Source organism: Nannobrachium achirus, assembly GCF_963921795.1.
Source record: "Nannobrachium achirus genome assembly, chromosome: 10".
In the NCBI taxonomy this organism is placed as follows: domain Eukaryota; kingdom Metazoa; phylum Chordata; class Actinopteri; order Myctophiformes; family Myctophidae; genus Nannobrachium; species Nannobrachium achirus.
The window spans coordinates 24,767,716-24,787,230 of record NC_137819.1 but is presented as its reverse complement, the minus strand read 5'-3'; the positions used below and the strand labels follow the sequence as shown (position 1 = coordinate 24,787,230).

At 42.5% G+C, this 19,515-nt stretch overlaps 1 protein-coding gene across 1 annotated transcript; it reads right to left on the bottom strand.

Moving 5' to 3' along the window:
* Positions 1–891: 891 nt before the first annotated feature.
* On the bottom strand, positions 892–11,583 carry vps72a (vacuolar protein sorting 72 homolog a). Its single transcript, XM_080734912.1, has 6 exons — positions 11,255–11,583; positions 9,556–9,708; positions 6,183–6,303; positions 4,055–4,234; positions 2,640–2,784; positions 892–2,070 (listed from the first exon to the last, which is right to left on the bottom strand). The coding sequence occupies exons 1-6, from the start codon at positions 11,369–11,371 to the stop codon at positions 1,680–1,682; spliced, it is 1,107 nt and encodes a 368-aa protein (XP_080591038.1). The 5' UTR covers positions 11,372–11,583; the 3' UTR covers positions 892–1,679.
* Positions 11,584–19,515: the final 7,932 nt, after the last annotated feature.

The following is a 19,515-nucleotide window of genomic DNA, read 5'->3' as shown; positions in this document are numbered from 1 at the left end:
TGATTGTCCATTATAAAGAGGCAACACAACAGCTCCACTATATGTCACAAATGATTGATGTTTCTTCTGGATGAAAAATAAACTGTACTAAAAATCTAATTAAATAAAGAACCCAATTAATCATGAAATTGTTTTATATTGTGTTATAAATCAATGTTCATCCAAAGCGTTATCCCACTATTACACTTGAGGAAGTGGCTAATTAAAAAAATACAAATGTAATTGTTTACAACTGATGTCTATCAAAACCCAGATTTAAAAAAAAACTAAAAAAGAAATTATATTTCTTCCCCCCAAAAAACAAAGGCCTCATCCACCCATCCTAAAACAAAGTCAAATGTCAAGTTTGTGTGTCAATATTCAACAGTTGCACAGGAAAGTCACATTTCTCATCAAGAAATTGTTTTGACGTGATAATTGTCTCAGGGGTAACTGATCTTCAATGATGCAGCCACAAATAGAGCCAGACTCCAAAAATGCAGGTAATGACTAAACAGTCCTCAAATGAGGCAATTTAAGAGGAATTAATCATTCCAGAGGTATTTTGAAGGAAAGAGGACAAAAGTAGATGTAGTCTGTTGTTTACCATAGCATAGAGGAATTTGCCTCCAGTCAATTCAGTTGGCCTTGTTCAGGCTGCTGTTTAGTATAAAATGAGGGTTCCCACACATTTTTAAATTCAAAGCTTTTCCTGAACCTTTCCAAAGTATTTTACCCAGCATATATGCAATAGTGAGGCTCTTACACCAGTGTGCTATCAATACCTCGATTGAAGGCGTCAAGTGACAAAAAGAACTGATCTACAAGCCAACAACGCATCATGGTGGACCTGGTTAAGAATTGCAGATCTATCCTTTTTGTCATGTGACATGACAGTCCAGGGTTGTCAAACGTACGGCCCGGGGAGAGGTCCAATGCGGCCCAGCACATGAATTTCAAGTTTCAAAGCTTGTGTAGCCATTTGCAAATTTATAGTCATGGGTATTTGAAATTGAATTATTTTCTTTTCAAATTGATTATTGGGGCTTCTTTAACAAAAAATAGCATCTTTTTTCACCACTCAAACCAAATATATTTTAGCCTATAACTGTACTTCCAGTACTTATTCTTCTTAATAATAAACAACAAAGTCATATATTGTAGTTATACTGTAGCAGTGACTGAGACAAAGCTAGTTACAGTTCTGTAAGTAAACGAACAGTCGAACACGCATGCACGTCAGCAATTGGATGCGGTCCCCACCAAGTCACCTTTTGTCCAATGTGTCCCGCACTCCGAAATGAGTTTGACAACCCTGTGTAGCACACTAGTTCTTAACATGTTACGCATGTCACGTAATGTTAAGACATGTTTTGTACATATTTTTAATTAACAAGAAATAGCACAAAACAATGTATAACCAAAACATTTGATAAATTCCAAACCTTTTCCAGGCCTGGATTTCTTTTTCTAAAGTATTTCCAGGAAATACATGACCGTGGGACCCTGGTATATGCTTATGAATCGGCTTTACTTGAACTTGAACTTGCTTGACAGACTGTCGAGTTTCCCTACTTTGAGAGCCAGAATATGTACACTGTCATTATTACGGTCCTTTTTTGTGGTGTCCATAAAAAAAATCAAGTCATTCAAGGTAACAAATAAAGAAAGACAAAAAAAAATGCCTGTTTCCTTAAGTCTTATGTTGCAACGGCACTCTGCTTGACCACCATCTTCTGACGGCTGCCTTTTGACGCCGAGGCGTCGAGTCCCGCCACCGCTCCGGAAGTGCTGGGGAACCCGTGCGCGGCCACGTACTTCCGGTAGGCCTCCCGGATGATGCGGAAGGCCCGTGCGTTGGCGTAGGGGATGTCGGTGACTGGGTCTCGGTACAGCGCCGCCTTGTGGGTGACGGGGCACACCTCCTGGGCGGGGAGCTGGGGACTGACCTGGGCGCTGTGCGGGAAACCCACCTCCATGGCCTCGTCGTCGCTGAACGTTATGTACGTGCGAGAGCACAGGCCTCCCGCGGGTTGCTGCGAAGGCGCGGTCGGGTTCGTCGGAGCCGCCTGAGGAACGTCCTGATCCAACCTTTTGAGAAGAGCACGAATCACGGTAAGAAAACCATACTGACACTTATGAATTATGCACTGCATTCTAAGTCACGTTCTCCGCCTATTAGAATAATGGGAAGATTAATGAGCGCTTTCTCTGCGTGTAACCAGTAGGGATACTAATCTCCCACTCCCCTCCCGCTCTCGCAACTAATTTCAAAAAGTTCAACAAACAACCAGGAAACAACCAGGCACTGACGTGAGTATAAAGTCACTGGGAAAGTATAATATCTGGTGCTCTTGGAAGATGTATCCAAAAAACTAAATGAAGGTCACAGGCACTCACAAAAAACTTTTGACAGCCAGCTAGGAAGAGCTACCTTAAAAAGCCTGACCTGGATTTCTAAATACATCCTTTCGGATACAGTTTTTGGAATGGTCCAACAATTCCCTGTCACTTCAAGCGGGGGTTGCCAGACTTTAAAGCTCGAGACCCAAAAGGGAAATTCCACGTTCTCACATTGTAGAGCTACTATTTTCACTATTCTCTAAATTATTTAGCCATCTACCCATTTTAGTGATAGACTAACCAGAGATGGTCCTTACCCTTCCACGTCCACATTTTCTTCTTTCAGCATGGAGTGCGAGACGAGAGGCATGAGGACTGAATGGTAGCGAATGGTCGGGCCTTCAAAGCGCCGCTTCTTGTGCACCTGCTTCTTCTTATCGGCCTCCAACCTCTCATAGTTCTCTTCATGAAAGGAAATAAGCATGTGTGAAATCATTTCAGCAGCACACTCAACAGACAAGATGAAGAACCTTTAACTTCACCCAAGAAATGACTTTATTTATATCGTTTAATTGCCCAGTGTCTCTGAACACTTGATGAATTGTATTCATCAGAGACCTGATTTAACAGCAAAACAATATAAAAAATATGTCTGTAAACTCCAAAACACAGCACATGTAGGAAACATAATAGTAAATCAACTTTATAAAACACTTCCGGGCTAAACCGGCTCACGAACGAAAGCAGGCGGAGACACTGTTTAATATCAGTGATGTCAGCATGCAGAGAGACGGCGGACAGACATTCCGTAAATGAATAGTTAGATATGATTCATTCCATTCATCAAGTTTTTTCTTCATTCAGCAGTAATGAATGTTTTAGAAACAAAACGAAAGACAACACTGCGTGAGGTAAACAATAGAAATAAAGTCTTGGGTGAGGCATTTGCATTTGCACCCTCTCCGAGTTACAAGACGATAAATGAACAGAGACTTTACTGCGTAATGCCAGAGCAGTATGAGAAGTCATTACTACTTTGTAAACAAAGCCATCACTATAAATCATGTCTTAATTACCATCTATAATTCCATTTTAAGCAGAGTAGCTCTTCCATTCCCTTCATTGGTGGTTATTGTCTTACAGTATATGTTTTGATGAATTGAATACACAGGACCACAATTGTAAAATACCCTCAGGGCTTTTTGTGTTTGTCCTTTTAGCATTATTGCATAACTGTACTTCCGTATTTGTCCGGATATTTTTCTCCATAGAAAATGACTTAAAAACAGGATACCAGCGGATACTGCTCGGATCCAATAAAATAAATATTTGGTATGTGTTTTGATCAATTGTTATTTTGTCAAATAAACATAAAAGAAAACATTATTTAAATTAATATTACTAAGTATTTAATACACACACACACATACACACCCCGAGTCAGGCAGAGTTAGTGAGCTCTCCTGGGAAACCAGAGCCCCTGGTTGTCGCAGGTACGATTCCAGGCCAGGCCAGCAATGTGTCGAAGTGTCCCTGAGCAAGACACCTAACCCCCAACTGCCCCCCCCCCCCCCCCCCCGCGCTCCTCTGTGGGCAGCACTCAGCTGGGTAAAACTGAAAACTGAAGTTCCCCCTTGGGATAATCTAGGTGTGTAAATAAGTGGGATTGGGCAGGGAGTGAGTGAGTGAGTGAGTGCGAGTAGCATAGGTTGCAAAGAGGACGTGTTCTTACCTAAAGACCTGATGTTGATCTCTGCCGTCAGCTTGGCCTCGGCCAGCAGCTCTTCCTGTGTGAGAGGCCGGTCGCGGTGAGCTCCTCTCCGACGCCGAGGGGCATCCTGTCGTTCCTGCAAGCGCAGGTTTGTTTTCCGGGTGTGCTCGCTGGTCGACTGCCGCACAGACTTCCGAGCTGCTGTTGGGAAGATTTTACATCACGTAATGTGTGTGAACTGCTTTACGTAAAAAAGGCTTTCATTCATTTGAAGGACCAACCCATCTGGAAGATATGATAAATACAGCACAACAATTACATTTAATTTGTCCTTTGAACATTGGAAGGAATATATCCATTATAGGCCATATTTAATAATGTTAGTCAAAATTAAAAGTAGTATAAATTGCCGATCTACAAGCTCACAACGTGTCGCAGTACAATGCATTGTGAGCTTATAGATTAGATATACATAGCTATATTTGTTGCAACATGGAGATGATTATGATGTTGATTATATCATAATTGTGACATGCCTATCAGTGGCATTTCAACCAACCAATAGTAACAAAACAATAACATCAAACTGACTGATTTACCTATCATTAAAGCAGCATCATACATGTAAGAAGCATCATACATGTAAGAAAAAAAAATATTCTAACAGGACACATCCAGTCCAAAGGAACATTTATTTTTGTAGTTAGCTTCATAAACTACATTTGTTTTTGTCCTGATTGCTTGTTGGAGTTGGATTTTTAATCCTCAATGAAAGTATAACTAATAAAGCTAATAAAGTAAAACACACATACAGTAGTTGTCGTTCAAATAATAAATAAGGTCGTAAACTGAATTATTTTGTTTACACATACATGGAATTTGTCTAGATGAGGTCGGTGTATTACAGTGAATAACAATGCAAACCCAGTTGAAAGAATGTCTGCTTTAAAAGACCTTATGTATTGTATTACTAATACTTATAAACCCCTTTAAGCTCTACTATATCACTATGAAATTTGTTCTCAAAGCACATCATAAGGTTGGCCTTACTGGCCACTTCTAGTAGAGTGTGATACTGTAGGTGCCAATGTTCCAAGTCCAACAGGGAAGATAAACTGTGTAAAGATACTGTGGTAGTTTAATATTAAGCAGGGCTTTATCGCCTAAAGACATACAAATGTTAGTTGTGTCTCAAAAGACAGATGTCCAGCCAAACCTTTCATTCAACTTTTTAGACAGAGACAGACATCATAATGATCTGAGATGAATGTAAGAGCGGTGCTATATATGGTATCAAGAGGTTTAGAGGGTGATACAAGTGGGTGTTGCGTGTCTATGATTAATTACATCTCCATAATCTATAACAAGACTGCCTTGATTACTCTTTTTGTGGAACATGCGAAATTATGTATTGTTCCTGTATAAATATCCCGATTTTGTCCACTATAATTTCTTGATGAGATTGTCGACCTAATTATTTTAAGACATTTTGTCACCCATCCAAATGCCTCAGTGTAAAGTAGGGGAGCTCTCAATAAGAGAACCGGAATGACAAAACTTTTAAATGTATGCGATCAATTTTCTTTGCTCTGGAGAACACCATATTACACTTGAAAACCAAATTAAACTGTTGTCCATGAATTAAATACAGAGGGCTTCCAACGTTAAAAAAAAGGCTGTAAAAGGTCTTATTTGGGATGTTCCTTTTAGGCAGGGTGTTTAACTGTACTTGTACTGTACTACATTTCAATCTATACTATAATTTTGCGAATGTCTGTCTGAGTGAGTGAGTGTCTGTCACAGCGTTTCTCCTCAGTGGCTGGAGCAATTGATCTGAAATCGCATCACCATAAGCATATGAACACACCTGACATAACTGTGAAGCCTGTTTGTCACTTTCACAAATCGTATGCTGTATATTAGCATTTTTATGGTGTAGCTACTATCTATTCTGCATCTAGCTTGAGGCACATCTATTCTGCATCTAGCATGAGGCGAGTGTTCTGAATTCATTCAGACAAGTTATGTGTGTAAGCCAAATTTACCATATTCACACAGAGGCAAATTCTTACATCATACAGTGGGGTGATGTAAGAGCTGCACTTTTGGCATACACACACAGTAGAGACGCTAAATGAAGGCATCTTACTGTCGGCAAAGTCCTGGAATTCTTGTGGAATCCTCTTCTTAAACTCAACCTTGGCTTTCTCCGTCTTCTTCTGTTCGACAGCGGGTCTCTTGGGTTTGGGCTTGGCAACCTTCACAGGTTCCTTAGATGAAAACAAATAGAAATTAAGCCATGTTTGTCTTGGTTCTTGAGTAGTAATAAAACGGATCTGAGGCAACAGAAGATGTAAAGTAACCCATCCCACAGACCAGTGGCTCCCAAACGTTTCAGGTGGAGATCCATAAAAGATTAAACATTTGCCCGGGACCTAAACCAGGGTTCCCACACATTTTTACCAATGAATTTCCAAAACTTTTACAGAATATTTAACCCAATTTCCAGGACTATATAACAATAATTCAGCGCAATAACAAGCCGCTTTCTCCTATGTGCAATGCCCAAAGACAGGCAGTGTAGCAAAATAAAGAGTGCACGCTGCGAACGGACCGTGGCGTGCATGCGGATTGTGCACGATGACACGCATATGCCCACACCAAAAGGTAAGAAAATCGTGGCAGGGAACCCTCAATGTCGATTTATGGTGGCAGTAAATGAGTTAACAAAATCAATAACCAAAAACAATGCATAGCTATTTTTTCCAGGACCTTCCAGGACCTTTGATCAATTCCAAAACCTTTCCAGTACTGGAAAAATATTTTTCTAATTTCAAAATATTTCCAGGAATTTCATAACCGAGGGAACCCTCTAATGAAAATAACAGATCTTCAAGCACACAAGCTTGTAGTAGTTGTCTATTATCACTACTTTTAATGGAATATATATGCTTATTTTAAAAATAATAATATTAAAACAAGATATATCTATATATAAATTGGTCCGTTTGGGAAGCCTTACCATAATGATCTGAACATGGGGTCCGCAGAACACTTCAAAAGTCTGCGACGCCATGCCTCACAAAAATGATCTCCCACAAGCTGTTGCTATGGCTCAATAATACCGCTTTGGGTGTTGAAAACAGACTACTTAACAACAATTACCACTTAATTAAACCCCAGCATGATCCGTATTCTGGGGGAAACGTTTGCGGAAAATGGCAGTTCTACAAGCTCACAATGTGTTGCGTCTGCTCCACAACGCGGGGTTTAAAGTGGTTAAACCATAACTGCCTCCCCGTGACTCAGTCTGAGCAGCACACACAGAAAAGTAATTTCCCCTGAATGGGTATGAGTAATGGGCTGAATGGGGATCACTAATGGGGTGAATGGGGATGACTAATGGGGGTGAATGGGGATGACTAATGGGGGTGAATGGGGATCAGTACAGCTAGTGAATTCATAAACTCTGAAGTTACAGTAACAAAATTATTCCGCTTGACCAAAGTACTGTTATGGCCTGATAGATTTTATTCTAGGGCAGCAAATATTGATTATTTTCTTTGCCATTATTCAATAGTTTACTTTTTCTTGATTAATTCATTGAACTAGCCCTTACCCGTTCAAAGATATGAGCTCCGAAATGATGTGCAGTGTGTGGGTTATGGGATGTGCACTGTGCACACAGTATATGAGGGATGGAAAGTAACTTTAACTGGTGCTTGCATGATAATATGTAGGAGCATCAATGTAAGAAATACCCGTTTCGTTTAATGGCTATAGAGATACTGTGTACCGATCTGCATGATTTTTGGACAACATCAAGATCAATTGCTCCAGCCACTGAGGAGAAACTCTGTGACAGACAGACACTTACCTAATTGAATCATTGGGGAGCACATTCATATTTTTTTAATAAATCAACAAATTGAATAACCACATAATCATCATTTCATATTTTGTCACAACAGTATTGTGAAAGTAGTGAAAATAGCAATGGTGCTCACAATGTGACACGTTGTGACCTTGTAGATCTGGCATTTTCATTATTCTTGATTATAGTATGTAACAACTTTATTTCCCCCCATAATGATGTCATGCCCAAAATAGGGATTGATTACTAATCAATTATCTTATTAAATTTAAAAAAAAGTATAATGGATTAAATCGATTTGTTCTATTAGCTTTTGCACCCCTAGGCCTAGCGTGTCCAGACTAAATCACTGCTATTGCACCCCTACTTGATTCAAACAAACGTTAACCCTTTGTCATAGTTATCTTGACATAGAATTCCTTGACTACTTCCCTTAAAACATGTAGCTCACTGGCCTCCTTCAAAACTGCCCTTAAAACTCACCTTTCAGGAGGCCAGAGGCGGAGGTACTGTAGTTATCACTTCTCCCATAGACAGGCGAGAAGTGATCAAAGGTCATGCCCACTTGACCGTAAGGGAAATTGTCCATTATAAAATTTGAATTAATTTCTGGAGCTGTGCGATAACAAGTGTCATACTCAATGTGTAAATTGACTACAGTACACACTGCAGCTATGAATATGACTATGGGTTCACACTTGTTATATTAGCCTATATTTTTAAGTGTAGCAACAGAAAAAACAGCACATTATAGGTCAACAGTGCTAGTATTTTACGTTCCACTGTTACCAGAAGACAGAGCGCTCTGGCAATGTTCAGGTGTTTAGACAGATATCTCGTGTTGCGTCCCCTCTCAGACAAGCACTTGCCCGGTCGGGCAAGCTGAGAGCAAACTCCACTTGCCCCAAAGTTTTATTTACCTGCCAGGGGCAGGTGGGCAACCCTTAGTGGCAATGCCTGTTGTGTCCATGAATTGAATACCAAGGACTTCCGACGTAAAAAATACCATAAAAGGTCTTATTTGGGATGCTCCTTTTAGGCAGGGTGTTTAAAGGTGTATTCAGTGATAATGAAAGTGGCCAGGGGTCATCTTGTCCCTTACTGGCCTTACAGCGTGGAAATGTTTAGTTTTTTATAGATTTTTTACACCATTATAATGTTCTCGTTTTGATCATTATCACTGAATATCGGTAGGCCTACGTCTCCAGCTTCAGGATATGTATGATACTGATTTACTACGAGACTGTGGCATTTTATGAGTTCAGTAGTTTACAATCTAGGCATTTAGCAGACGTTCTTAATTCAGAGCAACTGTGGTTCTCAAAACTTTTATTTTGACCATCATAACTAAACATCATAACATAACTACGGCCATACTCTACCCTGATTCGTCGAGGACTGGCTGGCCACCTCTGAAAACCGAATCTAGCTATGCTCGTAACACGGGCCATGGTGGAAGTCCTTATGGTTAGCACACATTCTAGTGAGGAGAATGAATGGAAAATGTACCAATTGTATTTTTATTTGAATGAAATACAATCACTGAATATACCTTTAACTGTACTTGTACTGTACCACATTTTTTATTGACTATACTTGTTCTGTTCTCCATGTTTGTCTAATAAAATACTCAATCAATCAATCAAACCTTGTAAGCTTTAGTGATGACGCGGGTCTTCCTACGAGGTGCATCATCTTCCTGGTCACTGTCGGGCTCGTCGCCCTCGTCGATGTCAAAGTCACTGTCCACCTCGTCCTCCGTGTCTGAATGTTCTCCATGGTACTCATCGTCTCCCGATTCCTGGGGGGGAGAGACAGACACATACAGTCACATACTTTTCATATGGTAAAGCAGCCTTTGAGAGAGAGAGATGAAGCAGGGACCCCCACAATCTGTTCATAGATTCCATATAGTTTAATTGTTTGACAGCACGATCATCAGTGTATTTTGGATTCATGTAAGGTGTGGTTTTTTTATTTAACCACTTCAACTGTCAATACTTAATAAACTTTACCTTTCACTATGTACTTTGTCTGCTATTTTTCCCAACTACACGAAAGCTCTTTGCCAAAAATAGCCGATCTATCGCAAGGCGTTGTGAGATCTGATATTTTTGGCTAAAGTTCTCTGAATATGGACAGTAGGGTTCAAGTGGTTAATATAAAAAAGGGGGGAAATAAAAAAGTTTCCATCACACAAAGACTTGGAGGACCCCCTGTAGTAACTCTGAGGACACCCTAGGGTTCCAGGACCCCCTGTTGAAGACACTTGTGATACAGGTTAGTGATTCCTTCTCAGAGTTTTGAGAAACTCCTCCTACTTGATCATACTACAGCGTCACACAAGCAGCACCAAAAGTAGCAGATCCATAAGCTGGAAACGCAGAGGGAGGCGACACCGTTTTGAGCTTGTAGATCTGCTACTTTAGCAATTTTGGATTCAGAAAAGTCAGCTTTTGAAATAATGGGGTTTCATTTTCCACTGAACAGAGACCGTGTAAAATTAGATTCATGAACTAATTCAGCAAAAGCCTGCCAGCCAGATGTATTGCTACCATATTAACACAACATAAGAGTGGGGCTTGTTTATAGTTTGTTCAAATGCTCTAAAGGTGTAAAGACGATGCATCAGTCGTAAAATAAAACACAATGCAAAAACAAATGGTATTTAAAATTGAAAGGTCAGGGCCCAGGGGAGGTAGGCTATGTTTTCATTTATCAGTCTCACTCTCATCTGGGGACCACCAGTGGTCCTTGTGAGGGTTCCAGGTGGTCCCCAGCTAAATGATGCAGTGTTGGTAACTAAATGGACCCTTATAGGTCTGTAACTCTTGAGTGTAATATTAAAACATTTGATTTAATTTTACTCTCGTAAAATTATTGATAAAGATCTGCATGCATTAATTAATTTATAACTCTGTTACAGAATTGTTATTTTGATCAACGTTGGCCTGTCCAAACACATCAATACAGAATGGAATTGCTGTATGGATGTGATGAATCTTATCCAACGATAACAAAATATCCTTGTCTCTGAGAGGCTAAATCTCATCAAATGTATGGTGGTCCGTGGCTTTGAAAACCACTGCTATTTATTAGAAATTAATTGCTAGGTATCTATGGGGTTTTCCTATGGGGTGCCATCATGGCATTGGTCCGATATCCCATTAGTACGACACCGTTGAATGCTAACCTGATGAATTCTAAGTAACCCTAACCAATGTAGGACTAATGAGATGTCGGACTTATGAACAGTCCCTGTTCTATGGGGCTAACAGGCTAGCTAGCATTGGTCCTGTGGTCCAGTCACCTAAACTGACTGACTGACTGTTAAACGTTGTACTCACGTCATTGAATCCTCCATAAGTGGTCTTATAGAAGTCGTCCTCCTCTTCCACGTCCAGCAGTTTGGACATGCGGTTCCCCGCGGTCTTGCGGGGCTCGCGTCCCACGGCCAGAGTCATGGCTAATGCTAAGTGCTAACTCACACTAGCAAGTAGCAACAAAGGCTAAAGGATGGCTGGGGCTGGAGGACTACTATTTTTGGTCACTCCGCAACTCGCTGTCCTGTCATAGATTTCTATGACCAGTTTTAATAAGCCAATTTGTGGTGCATTAACTCCGTAGAGCTATGAAAGTATGAATTACATCCCTTTCTAGTCAAACATCACCATTTGAATTTAACCACAAACACACACACACCACATCCTCTTGTTGTTCTTTTGGCCTATGTGAAATGAGCAGAAATAGCGTTAGCAGAAATAAGGCTTCCGGCGCCGATCTCTTCAGAATAAGAGTACCCCTAAAGCCATTGAAAAACGTTGAAAAACGGACAATTTGCCATAATATGGACGTTAAAAATATGGATTAAGTATCTAAACGAACATACAAAATGCTAATTAGGTTTCTGTGTAAAAAAGAAAGATTTTAATAACATAAAAACATGATAAATGGATAAATGCTGTTCACTGGAGTGCATAGCCTTTACAAATTTGACTCTGGACAGCAGGCGTCTCTTTGCGTCGCAACTTTGGAGACATGCACGCGTTCGGGGAGACCTCCTCTATCACGCCACACTCTCCGCTAAGCGGGAGAGGTGTAAAATCTATTTCTGTTGGCTTTCCAGTGCAGCCACCCGCTCAAAAAAGTGATATTTTCAGACATTTTCAAACTCTAGTTGGCGTTGGAGAGCAGGCGGCTCGCTGCGTCGGCACTTTGAACACACGCACGCGTTCGGGGAGACCTCCTCTATCACGCCACACTCTCCGCTAAGCGGGAGAGGTGTAAAATATATTTCTGTTGGCTTTCCAGTGCAGCCAGCTGCCACCTGCTCAAAAAAGTTGACATTTTCAGACATTTTCAGACTCTAGTTGGCGCTGGAGAGCAGACGGCTCGCTGCGTCGGCACTTTAAACACACGCACACGTACGGGAAGACCTCCTCTATCACACCACACTCTCCGCTAAGCGGGAGAGGTGTAAAATCTATTTCTGTTGGCTTTCCAGTGCAGCCACCCGCTCAAAAAAGTCACATTTTCAGACATTTTCAAACTCTAGTTGGCGCTGGAGAGCAGACGGCTCGCTGCGTCGGCACTTTGAACACACGCACGCGTTCGGGGAGACCTCCTCTATCACACCACACTCTCCGCTAAGCGGGAGAGGTGTAAAATCTATTTCTGTTGGCTTTCCGGTGCAGCCACCTGCTCAAAAAAGTTGACATTTTCAGACATTTTCAGACTCTAGTTGGCGCTGGAGAGCAGACGGCTCGCTGCGTCGGCACTTTGAACACACGCACACGTTCGGGAAGACCTCCTCTATCACACCACACTCTCCGCTAAGCGGGAGAGGTGTAAAATCTATTTCTGTTGGCTTTCCAGTGCAGCCACCCGCTCAAAAAAGTCACATTTTCAGACATTTTCAAACTCTAGTTGGCGCTGGAGAGCAGACGGCTCGCTGCGTCGGCACTTTGAACACACGCACGCGTTCGGGGAGACCTCCTCTATCACACCACACTCTCCGCTAAGCGGGAGAGGTGTAAAATCTATTTCTGTTGGCTTTCCAGTGCAGCCACCCGCTCAAAAAAGTCACATTTTCAGACATTTTCAGACTCTAGTTGGCGCTGGAGAGCAGACGGCTCGCTGCGTCGGCACTTTAAACACACGCACACGTTCGGGAAGACCTCCTCTATCACACCACACTCTCCGCTAAGCGGGAGAGGTGTAAAATCTATTTCTGTTGGCTTTCCAGTGCAGCCACCCGCTCAAAAAAGTCACATTTTCAGACATTTTCAAACTCTAGTTGGCGCTGGAGAGCAGACGGCTCGCTGCGTCGGCACTTTGAACACACGCACGCGTTCGGGGAGACCTCCTCTATCACACCACACTCTCCGCTAAGCGGGAGAGGTGTAAAATCTATTTCTGTTGGCTTTCCGGTGCAGCCACCTGCTCAAAAAAGTTGACATTTTCAGACATTTTCAGACTCTAGTTGGCGCTGGAGAGCAGACGGCTCGCTGCGTCGGCACTTTGAACACACGCACACGTTCGGGAAGACCTCCTCTATCACACCACACTCTCCGCTAAGCGGGAGAGGTGTAAAATCTATTTCTGTTGGCTTTCCAGTGCAGCCACCCGCTCAAAAAAGTCACATTTTCAGACATTTTCAAACTCTAGTTGGCGCTGGAGAGCAGACGGCTCGCTGCGTCGGCACTTTGAACACACGCACGCGTTCGGGGAGACCTCCTCTATCACACCACACTCTCCGCTAAGCGGGAGAGGTGTAAAATCTATTTCTGTTGGCTTTCCGGTGCAGCCACCTGCTCAAAAAAGTTGACATTTTCAGACATTTTCAGACTCTAGTTGGCGCTGGAGAGCAGACGGCTCGCTGCGTCGGCACTTTGAACACACGCACACGTTCGGGAAGACCTCCTCTATCACACCACACTCTCCGCTAAGCGGGAGAGGTGTAAAATCTATTTCTGTTGGCTTTCCAGTGCAGCCACCCGCTCAAAAAAGTCACATTTTCAGACATTTTCAAACTCTAGTTGGCGCTGGAGAGCAGACGGCTCGCTGCGTCGGCACTTTGAACACACGCACGCGTTCGGGGAGACCTGCTCTATCACACCACACTCTCCGCTAAGCGGGAGAGGTGTAAAATCTATTTCTGTTGGCTTTCCGGTGCAGCCAACTGCTCAAAAAGGTTGACATTTTCAGACATTTTCAGACTCTAGTTGGCGCTGGAGAGCAGACGGCTCGCTGCGTCGGCACTTTGAACACACGCACACGTTCGGGGAGACCTCCTCTATCACACCACACTCTCCGCTAAGCGGGAGAGGTGTAAAATCTATTTCTGTTGGCTTTCCAGTGCAGCCACCCGCTCAAAAAAGTCACATTTTCAGACATTTTCAAACTCTAGTTGGTGCTGGAGAGCAGACGGCTCGCTGCGTCGGCACTTTGAACACATGCACGCGTTCGGGAAGACCTCCTCTATCATGCCACACTCTCCGCTAAGTGGGAGAGGTGTAAAATCTATTTCTGTTGGCTTTCCAGTGCAGCCACCCGCTCAAAAAAGTGTGTGTGTGTGTGTGTGTGTGTGTGTGTGTGTGTGTGTGTGTGTGTGTGTGTGTGTGTCTGTGTGTGTCTGTGTGTGTGCGCGCTAATAATGGCAAACATTATTCAAACACAAATCACACAAAACTGTTCAATTAAAGGTGCAACATGCAATGTACCAACTAAGTGCAAACACACTCAAATGTAAAAAGCAATAAATATATGAAGTACGACATGCTTTGTACCAAAGTGAAAATACACTCAAATGTAAAAAGGCATACAACATGCAATAAATATATAAATGAAGTACAACATGCTTTGTACCAAAGTGCAAACATCACTCAAATGTAAAAAGGCATACAACATGCAATAAATGTATACATGAAGTACAACATGCTTTGTACCAAAGTGCTGGGAGATAATTTTGTGAGAACATCTTAGAACGTGAAAATGGCCGTACTTGAAAAGACTTTCTAAGTTGTTTCGGCACTTGTCCTGGTTTATACCACCCCTCCTCAGGTGGTGGGGGGAGGACACGCTGTTTCTGTGGAGGCCTGTACAATACTTTGTCACAGAAATCGATGGCTGACTGTTTGTATAATGTGCGAATTGTCTCTACACATTCATCAAGTTTGTGTTTCTCATTTCCTAAAAGCAAAACCTTTGTGTTTTTGAACATGGCCTCACTGATCGCTGTGCTTTTCTTACATTGGTTTATTTGAGCAGCATAGACGGCAAAGAATCTCTGCAAATCACCTGAGAGTAGATCTGACCATACTGGAATACTTGGGAGGAATGTGAACAGTTTGTTTAAAATAGTTTCTGCATGATAGTTATTTATACCTGTGTCATTGGTGTTTTTCATTGCTTGATTGGCTTTAGTCCCTAGTTGTTCAAAATCGTTTTTGAAGGGAGATGCACTTAAAGGAATGTGCTTACAGTCAAATACATCATCGCCCTCAATGTCATGTGGACTGTCTGGTTGATCATGGTCTTCCTCCCCTCCCGGCATTTTCTGCGTTTCAGACTGGATGCTGAGAAGACTAGCTTTCACCTCACTGGAGTTCCTTTTACTACCAAGTACAATACACGCTGCATATACTATATTACTTGCTTGCTCTAGTGTTTTGGCATTAAGTAAAAGGCTAAAGATAAACATAGCCAATGTATACCTCTTATCTTTCTGAATGTACTGTTGTTTGCAAATGTGACTAGCCTGTTTCATCAAATGACTCTTACATGCCCTTATGGTACAATTTCAAATCTTTGCCATCTGCCATTCCGGTCACTATTCTCCAACAGCGTAACAAATACGCTGGCATGCTATCACCATTGAGTATATGCATACCAGCTTGCAATAGCACTATGGACCTGTCACTATTGATAGAATAGAATAGAATAGAATAGAATATACAGGTGTTGAAGCGATGATGAACTTACAACAAGCTCATAAAACAAAATTCTTTTAGTTGTTATATTGCTCTTAATGGTAAAGTGAGTATTTATTGATGTCAGGAAATTGAAAGGAAAATCTTAACCTGTTTCATGTGTTTGTCCTATCTTGGATTACTCCTCAGGAGTTTGGACCTTGTCTGTATTCTTTTATTCTCTGCTAAGCCGGAGAGCTGTATAAAAAAACGTGGCGGGCCGTCCAGTGCAGCCAGATGTCAGAAAATGTCGAGTGTTTTCTTAAATCATGATCAAATGGGCAGTACAATAGAAAGTGGGTCTCATCCTCCACTAGCCACATAGGCTTTGATTTAATTCTGTTCCAGTTTACCGTCCTGATTCAATACGAAGTGGCAATATTCCCAAGCAAAACAGTGCACGTATGCAGAGATCACTGGCTCATAGATAGACCACACACAACACATTTTTCACATTTATACACATTTTAATAGGACTGGCCCTCCTATTAAAATATCCCACCTGAAAATCCTACTTGCCATTCTGTCATCTGGCAGGTCAGGTTTTCTGTTCCACAGGTTTATCATATTAATCTTCCACCTAACTTCACACTGTATCCATCCCATGTCACCATTAAAGCAGATATAGGAGCCCATTTGTAAACTCAAAGAAAATATCTGATATCCCTCTCATGCACACTTACACCTTTGTTAAGTTACCTGTATCCCAAACTCCAGAGGAGTATTCCAAGATAGGACAAACACAAGTCGTTTTAATTTCCATCAATAAATACTCACTTTCTCATTCCCACATATTATCCCTACTCCCAGCTGTTTGCCTTTGCCAAGTAAAAACTGCACTTTTTGAGCGGGTGGCTGCACTGGAAAGCCAACAGAAATAGATTTTACACCTCTCCCGCTTAGCGAAGAGTGTGGTGTGATAGAGGAGGTCTCCCCGAACACGTGCGTGTGTTCAAAGTGCTGACGCAGCGAGCCGTCTGCTCTCCAGCGCCAACTAGAGACTGAAAATGTCTGAAAATGACAACTTTTTTGAGCAGGTGGCTGCACTGGAAAGCCAACAGAAATAGATTTTACACCTCTCCCACTTAGCGGAGAGTGTGGCATGATAGAGGAGGTCTTCCCGAACGCGTGCGTGTGTTCAAAGTGCCGACGCAGCGAGCCGTCTGCTCTCCACCGCCAACTAGAGTCTGAAAATGTCTGAAAATATCAACTTTTTTGAGCAGGTGGCTGCACTGGAAAGCCAACAGAAATAGATTTTACACCTCTCCCGCTTAGCGAAGAGTGTGGTGTGATAGAGCAGGTCTCCCCGAACACGTGCGTGTGTTCAAAGTGCTGACGCAGCGAGCCGTCTGCTCTCCAGCGCCAACTAGAGACTGAAAATGTCTGAAAATGACAACTTTTTTGAGCAGGTGGCTGCACTGGAAAGCCAACAGAAATAGATTTTACACCTCTCCCACTTAGCGGAGAGTGTGGCATGATAGAGGAGGTCTTCCCGAACGCGTGCGTGTGTTCAAAGTGCCGACGCAGCGAGCCGTCTGCTCTCCACCGCCAACTAGAGTTTAAAATGTCTGAAAATGTCAACTTTTTTGAGCGGGTGGCTGCACTGGAAAGCCAACAGAAATAGATTTTACACCTCTCCCGCTTAGCGGAGAGTGTGGCGTGATAGAGGAGGTCTTCCCGAACGCGTGCGTGTGTTCAAAGTGCCGACGCAGCGAGCCGTCTGCTCTCCACCGCCAACTAGAGTTTGAAAATGTCTGAAAATGTCAACTTTTTTGAGCGGGTGGCTGCACTGGAAAGCCAACAGAAATAGATTTTACACCTCTCCCGCTTAGCGGAGAGTGTGGCGTGATAGAGGAGGTCTCCCCGAACGTGTGCGTGTGTTCAAAGTGCCGACGCAGCGAGCCGTCTGCTCTCCAGCGCCAACTAGAGTCTGAAAATGTCTGAAAATGTCAACTTTTTTGAGCAGGTGGCAGCTGGCTGCACTGGAAAGCCAACAGAAATAGATTTTACACCTCTCCCGCTTAGCGGAGAGTGTGGTGTGATAGAGCAGGTCTCCCCGAACGCGTGCGTGTGTTCAAAGTGCCGACGCAGCGAGCCGTCTGCTCTCCAGCGCCAACTAGAGTCTGAAAATGTCTGAAAATGACAACTTTTTTGAGCAAGTGGCTGCACTGGAAAGCCAACAGAAATAGATTTTACACCTCTCCCGCTTAGCGGAGAGTGTGGTGTGATAGAGCAGGTCTCCCCGAACGCGTGCGTGTGTTCAAAGTGCCGACGCAGCGAGCCGTCTGCTCTCCAGCGCCAACTAGAGTCTGAAAATGTCTGAAAATGACACTTTTTGAGCAAGTGGCTGCACTGAAAAACAACAGAAATTGATTTTACGCCTCTCCCGCTTAGCGGAGAGTGCAGTGTGGCAGAGCAGATCTCCCCGCGTGCATGTGTCCAAAGTGCCGACACAAATAGACGTCTGCTGTCCAGGGCCAACTAGATTCTGAAAACGGCACTTTTTGTACTCAATTTTAATTTGAAAATAACAGATCTACAGGCTCACAATGAGTTGTGTAGAGACATACATCATATACTCATCTTTTAAATACATTTGTGTCTTTTAAATATACATTATTTACTGCACTTTTATTTTGAAGGCTGGAGCCCGGCTTATTTCTGCTAGCGCCCAGACCGGAAACATTCTTTCTGCTCATTTCACGGACCTGTGCTTTTGCAAGTGAAGTGAAGAATCTGTAAGCAAAGTTAGGTGCATTGTCGCCATCTACTGGCCCGGAGCGTGTAACAGAAAATCTACATTACCTAGTGGTTCTTTGATTGATTGATTGATTGAATACTTTATTAATAGAAGTTTGCGTAGGAAAAGGTACAGTTTCATGACAGTACAGTTCACTGGTACAAGGTCAACTAAAAGGAGATCCTAGTAAGCTTTTTGGCTTATTTACACAGGAAACCTTTATGTATCTCATGTAACATTGAATGACAGACGGATAGAACACGATAGCCTATGCAGTAGCTATTGCCAGAAAAAAAGACAAAAAAAATATTCAGTAGATATTTACAATAAAAGGGTCTGGGAGAGGGTAAGGCTGGGCTAGATTTATTTTGACCAGTTATACAAGCGGCTGCCGCCAAGGGTTTTTTCAAATCCTTTTTAATTTCAACTAAGGACCCCCATAAGTCTCTGAGAGTGTAGGCTACTAATGGAACCAAATGGTCCAGAACCCTGCAATGCTCCATTTGGAACCCTTCAAGAAACCCTGGGGGTCCCTGGACCTTATTTTGAGAAACACATGCAATGAATTGTAAATTCCACACACACATTTGTACTCCTGCCTCATTTCAGTGTATCTGCATTGTGTCTTTCAGTGAATGGCGTGCTGCTGACTGCCTCTTCAAGACATCTCTCCTTCACATTATTGCCATTAGGATCTGCTCTTGCCCATATTCCAGCCCATGCACTTATACCTCGTTTTGTAATTTGATATGCAGGTTTTCCCTTTTTGTGAATGCTCCAGAGATCTTGCCATACCTACACTGCCTTTCACCATAATATTCCACTGACTTCAGATTTAATTAGAACACATAAACACATAATTCAATTCTCTTCCCTATAATTCCAACATGAAACAAGA